This window comes from Eschscholzia californica, unplaced genomic scaffold (genome assembly GCF_041429995.1).
Source record: "Eschscholzia californica isolate CP2 unplaced genomic scaffold, dmEscCali1.0.p SCAF_6, whole genome shotgun sequence".
Taxonomy (NCBI): Eukaryota; Viridiplantae; Streptophyta; class Magnoliopsida; order Ranunculales; family Papaveraceae; genus Eschscholzia; species Eschscholzia californica.
In genome coordinates this window covers 32,658,932-32,666,440 of record NW_028238483.1, presented here as the reverse complement: position 1 = coordinate 32,666,440, position 7,509 = coordinate 32,658,932, and the positions used below count along the sequence as shown (strand labels likewise).

Below are 7,509 nucleotides of genomic sequence, written 5' to 3'. Positions count from 1 at the left end.
TTAGGTTCTCTTTACCCAACCACACTACTATGAGTTTTATCTCATATTGATTGTTTGTTATCAATCTTTTTCATACTTGTAAAAAGATAACTAAGATTTTCCATGACTTTTTGATGTGATTTTATGTACAATAGGATTTCTTTTAATAAACAAAAACTAATTTAATTTTTGAGTATTTTCATCAAAAAATTGAAGTCCACTAAATTGATTGAATTGCCCTTTCTAATTTAAGATAAATGACATGGATAAGTTGTGAATGGACATAAGGAGGAAACTATAGAGTCAAGTGGTTGGTAAGATATGCACTCAAAATATCTTAAAGCTAGAAAAATCTCTTGTAAGTAATTTAATAAAATCTATAAGAAAATTAAATATGGTTGGTATAATCCGATCAAATATTTAATAAACGTATTATTTTAGTTGTATCTAAAAATTATGATCCACGCAATTTATGAGGTTGCAATTGTAATCTTTGGAAATAGTCCTGCATATGTATATTGATTGAAACATAAAACTCAAATTTAATAACTTCATTGACATTCTTACCAATAAATAATCATGGAGTTTTGGTATTTTTGGAATTAGCCTTAGTAGTTTTAGTGAAGTATATGCCCCAAGGAGCTAGGGATAGCAAATTCATGGAGTGAATCAACAAAATATTTTTAAATCATAATCGGACTTTTCTCCTATAAACTTTTCGGATAATAGACTATAAGTTACATATTTTTCCATAACATTTTTCATTTTACCACAAAAAGATTCTTGTTCACTCTTAAACTTGATATCAACTATATGAGGATGTAATTAATCATGTAAATTACAAGTCAGATATGGGTTTATAGAGGTTAAAAAAATAAAGGAAATTTTAAAGGGCCCCCGTTTTTGTTAAAAGGCCTCCCCGCTAAAAGCGCCCCTCATTATAACCCATTTGGTTATAGGGCCCCCTCTGCAAGGAGCACCTCCCTCTTCTATATTTGACCTAACGGCAAAGTTAACGCCGTTAGGTCAAACTTAACCCAAGACCAAAATTGACCCTAAAACCCTTGACCATCTCCTTCCCAACCAGTTACAGCCATCCCTTCTCTCTTTCTATCTCCCGCCTTCTCTCTCTCTCTCTCTCTCTCGTGCTTTGGATCTCTATCGCCCTCTCTCTCATTCTTCACCATTGTACCAAGAACGGTTAGTATATCTCTCTCTCTCTCCTTATATCTTTCTCTCTCTCTCTATATATATATGTCTTGCTCTAGATTTGAGTTCTGAATTTAGGATTTTTATTGAAAGGGGTTTTTGGTTTGTTGAAGGAGGGATAGTTTCATAACACATAGGGTTTTGTTATTTCTGATGTTGATTTAGGGAAAGTTTGATTTTTACATACCCAATAGTATATAAAATGCACAGTAGCTACTGTGTTGATTTCTGATGTTATTTCTGATGTTGATTTAGGGTTTTCTTCACCAAGCATATTTTCGGTCGAACCAGACCGTTTTTATGACAAGTTACGACTCGTGGTCACCGTAAAAATGCACAGTAGCTACTGTGCATTTTTACGGTGGGCTCGAGCCGAATTTGTGCATATTTTCGGTGGGCTCGAGCCGAATTTGTGCATATTTTCGGTGGGCTCGAGCCGAATTTGTGCATATTTTCGGTTCGAGCCCACCGAAAATATGTGCATACTTTCGGTGGGCTCGAACCGTTTTTTGGGCATCTCACGGCTCGTGCCTACCGTATTTTTGCCAGTAGGTCAAATTTTGTTGTCTTTATTTATGCTTTCTAATGCCATTTTTTCCAAGTTGTTTGACTTTATTTATATATCCTATTTTACCTTTAGTCATGTCTGAACGTGTCGCACAAACTGTAAGTGCGAGAAAGAGGAAGGAGGATGCTAGGAAGCAGATTGTCGACGGTTCGACAAGTGAAGCAGGTGCGGATCCTTTTCCAGGAGGGCCGACGGACCGAAGCGTTCTCAAGAACTATGAGAACCATATTGCATACTAGATTTGGAATGGCAAGGTACGTGTATGTTTTTCTATTTTTCGCACTTATCAATGTTTAATATAATGATATATTGTTAACTTTCAATAAACGTAACTTTTATGTTTGTTTACGTAGGATCGTCCTGTTTTGAAACTACATAATCACGCAAGTGGTGTGCAAGTGGGGGCCCTTGAAAGTAAAAGTATACGGGATTCAAAGAAGGAACATGTCTGGGACATAGAACTCAAGTGTAAAGTAGTTCGTGAGAAGGTGGAAGCATCAGGACTTCTGCAAATCGCTAAATACTCTTACCAGAAACTTGACCGGGTTCTTATCACGGCTTTCACGGAGAGGTGGCATGAAGATACTAACACCTTTCACATGCCATTTGGAGAAATGACGATCACACTAGAGGATGTGCATCTTATTACAGGACTTCAGATTACAGGTCACTCGGTTCATCTTGATAATGATCATGTAAATGAATGCGCACTTCTGGTGAAAGGTTTAGGGGTGACACCTGAGGCTGCGGAAGCAGAATTGAAGACGACTAAGTGCAAGAGTGTCTGAATGTTGTGGTTGAGGGAAATCTGTTCGGGTAACTTAGACAAAGATGACGCACGGAAGAAAGACTTTTGCGTCAGAGGGTACCTTCTCCATCTTATGGGCTCGACTCTTTTTTGTGACAAGAGTGGTTCGAAGGTGCCTGTTTGCTACCTTACATATTTGATGGACTTGACGAAGGTCCCTAAATATTCGTGGGGCACGACTGTGCTTTCTTACCTTTATAGGCAGCTCGGTCATGCTTCCACTAAGGGTGGACAAATGGCGGGTTATCTGCCCCTCCTCCAGGTATTTCTCACATTATTATAAGTTGATTAATTTAGGAGTCTATCTTCTTGGTAGTAATAATTGTTTTCTTGTTTAGGCATGGATTGACGAGCACTTTAAGCTTGGTCTGTCGGGTTTGAAAAAGGATTTCGACATTAGGCCGGATTTGCCTCTGATGGGTAGATGGACGGAGCATGATGCACATGGAAATCTAGATGACAGACTGGTTAACCTCCGAGAGATGATCGACGATTTGGAGGAGCGAGAGGTAAAATTCTATATACTATGGTATTTTGCATGTTAATTTGACATTGAATGAGCATCTAGTATAATAATTGTGTTATTTAGGTTATTTGGGACCCATATAGACTCATGGGCATTGGTGAGTCATCTCCCCCACTATACGCCTTCTACAGCGGTTGTATCGTATTTGATGATATTGCAGAGCCGTATCAACCCGAAAGGGTGTTGAGGCAATTTGGTGTGGTTCAACATATTCCGTCTGCCCCCATGAGAGCAACAAAGAAGAGAAGGAGTGAAGCAAAGGATTATGGAGAACATACATGGTATTGGGAGAACTGGAAACATCATGTCCTCAACGAGAAAGATAGGTCGCAACGGGTTAGTTCGGCTTGGGAGGTCGATGATAAATATGCTGAGTGGTTTAGTCGAATTTCACACCCGAAGGTCCAAAACCCAAACCATCGGAAGACGAACCAAGCACAAAGCTCACTTGGTTCGATTGCTTACTACGTAAGTACACATAAAGCATGTAATCTACTTTATTTAGTATTGATGGAAATACATGTTAACAGACTTGATTTTTTTTTCAGAGAGAGGGTATTCGGCATGCCCTTGTTGCACTAGATTTGTCTGGGGTGGATGCAGGAAAGGAAATTCTTCACCAAGTATTGAGGGAGGAGCAACTTCCAGAGGCACCCCAGAGGGTTCAGGAAGAAAATACAAGGAAGAGGACAAAAACAAAGGCCGTGGGCAGGAGGAAGACCTAGAACGGCTTTAGATACTTTTATATTTTGAGACCTATGTTGGAAACTTTTGAATGATGTCGGATACTTTTATAATTTGAACGGCTTTAGATACTTTATCTTTTGATATGTTAAAACGGTTGGTTTTTTATATGGTTGAAATGTTATATTTTGATATGTGCCAAAAGAGATAGAGAGAGAGATACAAAACTCCGAGAGAGAGAGATATGTGCCAAAAGAGAGAAAGATACAAAAGAGAGAGAGATATAAAAGAGAGAGAGAGATACAAAACTCAGAGAGAGAGAGAGATGTGTGCCAAAAGAGAGAGAGATACAAAAGAGAGAGAGAGATACAAAACTCCGAGAGAGAGAGATATGTGCCAAAAGAGAGAGAGATACAACTTTTCGGTGGGTTTGAGCCGTTTATGTTGCTAAAAATGGCTTGGCCCCATCGTTTTTTTGCACAGTAGGTACTGTGCAAAAAAAAAACGGTGGGCTCGAGCCGTCTTTAGCAACATAAACGGTGGGCTCGAGCCGTTTTTAGCAACATAAACGGCTCGAACCCACCGTTTTTTTTGCACAGTACTTCTTATTTTAAAAAATAAAACTTTACCTTGATCAAAAAACTTTACGTTTAAAAAAAAACAACTTCAACTAACAGTTAGTACTAAAAAAAAACAACTTCAACTAAGTTTTCATTCCATATCTATTGTTATTGCATTCGATGATGTGTCCCCTTCCTTCTTTATACTTGATGGAGTTTCTTCCAATTGCGGATTGAAATTATCGCCACTGTCAATTTTATGTTCGCAAATAGTCAACCACCTTCTTGCATCTGAAGTAGCGTATCGAGACCATTGCCTAGCAATCGGAGGAAGTATAGTTTCGTTTTGTAGCTTAACATTAAGGAAATGACAATTGTTTACATAACCAATGCATACCATTGTGTGTGGTTGAGACAAACCTTCGGAAGATGGTGGTGGTGGACTGGTGATTAAAGGTAAAAATGTCGTTGAATCATATTTCGCCAAATGAATCAACATTATATTAAAATGAGTGGCAATTAAATAACTCGTCTCTCCGTGAGTATACCAAAACTCATCTTCAGCTGGTATATCAAAATTGTTGGTTGAAACCAACAATCGGTCATAAAAAGACCCAAACATGGCTTTGTATAACTCTGGACGTGTTTCAAGTTCATTAAGAACACCTTTTCGGATCTCAATCCAACCTACCTCCGAGGGATACCCGAGACCAAGAGCGACGGCTCTAAAACCACAATGACCGTCTCCTGGAACGTTTGTAATAGTACTGATAAACGGATAAATCACCTCAGGCATTAGACGTAAAAATGAATCACCACTACCGCGAGATCTCCTATTGGCTTTCCGTGCACTTTTAACCGATGGAACCGATGTTTCCGGAATACATTGTGCATACTCCCAACGAGAAGGATCTCTCTTAGTAGATATGGCTGCTTCCTTCTCTTTTCTGTTTCTTGGTTTCTTTGGGACTCCTCGGGTTTTCAATTTTGCCAAAGGTTCTGTCATGGATGTCATTGAAGGACAAACAATACTCCTCAACCTTTCTAATATGGTTTTTCTCTCAGGACCGGTCGACATATCCCACATGGAGTACAACAATCCTAATTCGTAAGAACTCTGAAGTTCGTTATATACCTCAGGAGTAGGAATAATTGAGAGTTTAGTCCATTGTGGGTCAATGAGTGACAAAGATATCACCTCACCGCGTCTCATAATGATTTCCATCTCGTGAGCACAAGGGAGACCATACACAGACCTATACACACATCCACACAAATTTGAATCAATTCCTATAGTTTTTGCCCGCTCCACCTCATCTGCCAACAGGTCAAGTGCATTGTGTGAGACATAACCCCTGAGTTCCCTAAAGGCGTTGATTTGATGAGACATCTTCACTGATGTACGACTTTTCTCGAATGTAGCTTTAATCGCAACAATCTCTGTCTCAGTCATTGAATGTATAGATTCCCAACATGTGACGAAGTTACCCTCGGATGTATCCAAGTTTCTTTTCAGCTTCGCATGTGCACCTTCAACCCTATTCGTTGTAGTATTACCCAAATGCATCACATTATCGGTCCATGCCGTTATAAAATGTTCCCTAAGTGGCAACCAAGTCTTCTGAACATAAATAACATCAATGGCATTACTCTTCGACCACGTTGTGACGAAATCTTCAACAACGCGATTATAATCCGCCTCGGTTTCCGCAAACATGATTAGTCGAAACATTGACATGAACTTTCGGAATGGTTTGTTTTTCAAGTGTGGTTTAACCTTTCCAACCACACACTTATCTATATGGAAAGTACATAATAAACGATCTGCATGTGGGAAGACTTCACCTATTGCATTGATTAATGCTTGTTCCCGATCAGTCAAAAATACCTTCGGCATAGAGTTAGGAGGAAATAATGTCCTCAAACGATTCAAAGCCCAAGTGTATAGATGTTTTGCCTCTCCATCCATAAAAACCATAGCCGCGGTGAATGATTTCATAGTCGAAGTCATCCCAACAATCTCAAGCAATGGTTTCCCGTATCGGTTTGTTTTGTATGTACAATCAAGCATTAACACCGTGTGGAAGCACTTCAGCAATTGGATAGATTCCGGGTGTGCCCAAAATAAGTTAGTAATCTCCCCTGTTTCATTCTTCATTGAATGTCAATAAACATAATTGTGTTGAACTAACAACTTCATCAATTGTTGCATAGGAGTTCTACCTTCTTGTTGACTATGCCGGATTCGTATCCTTTCGTTGTATATGGTACGCATTGTCGAGGTATTATCGTTGAATTTTTTCTTTATTTGAGAAAGAATTTGTCGTGGTTTTGTACCACATTGATATAGTTCTTCAACAAAAGCCTTTTCTTCATTATTCAATCTATTGGCATATGCATGCCCAATTAAGGTCACTGCAAGTTCATGATTATGGATCCCACACACAACTTCCACCTTCCACTTGTCTCCGTCTATCGGTATTCCTTTTAACTTGAAGGGGCAATTGCATTTCTTAGTACTCGTTTTTCTCTTTTTGGTGGACGGTTCTTTTGTTTTAGGAATTATTTCTGCCTTAAGATGAGAACGATACTCTCCACTTCTTTCACATCGTAAATCCATCTTCGGTTTTTTACCACCTTTCCGCGCAGCAGACTTACCAATCATAACAACCATCTTGTTTTTTATACCAATTTCTTTTGCCCATTTAACTAACTCGTCTCTCGTTTCAAACACTTGTTCAGTTCGAAAATACTCACTAACATCAATGCTGACAAAACCTTCATATGGTCTGTTTTCTTCTTGATTTTCTTCTTTCTTATCTGGAACTTCAAGGTTGGGTTCTTCTTCTCCACATTCACGATTTACAATTTTAAGACATCCAAATTCCGATGATGCTTCGTTTTCTTCGACTGCATCATGCCACCTTTCTTGTGTATTAGAACCTCCAAAATCCCAAGTGTCTGTAGTAATTTGAGATGGAAGTTGAGAAGAAGCCACAGCAGCAAAGCCCTATAGGGAAAAAAGAGAATTTTAGTCAAAACGGCCCGCGCCACCGTTTTATGTATTACATTACGGCTCGAGTCCGCCGAAAATATGCACAGTAGCTACTGTGCATAAATTCGGTGGGCACGAACCGAATTCATTGACATTTTTCGGCTCGAGCCCACCGAATTT

At 39.1% G+C, this 7,509-nt stretch overlaps 2 protein-coding genes across 2 annotated transcripts; both read right to left on the bottom strand.

Annotated features, from left to right (window-relative positions):
- Window positions 1-4,485: 4,485 nt before the first annotated feature.
- Window positions 4,486-6,492, bottom strand: LOC147533708 (uncharacterized). Its single transcript, XM_086650062.1, has one exon. The coding sequence runs from the start codon at window positions 6,490-6,492 to the stop codon at window positions 4,486-4,488; it is 2,007 nt and encodes a 668-aa protein (XP_086506188.1).
- A 6-nt stretch (window positions 6,493-6,498) lies between these two features.
- On the bottom strand, window positions 6,499-7,008 carry LOC147533707 (uncharacterized). The gene has a single exon (XM_086650061.1). The coding sequence runs from the start codon at window positions 7,006-7,008 to the stop codon at window positions 6,499-6,501; it is 510 nt and encodes a 169-aa protein (XP_086506187.1).
- Between the last annotated feature and the right edge of the window lie 501 nt (window positions 7,009-7,509).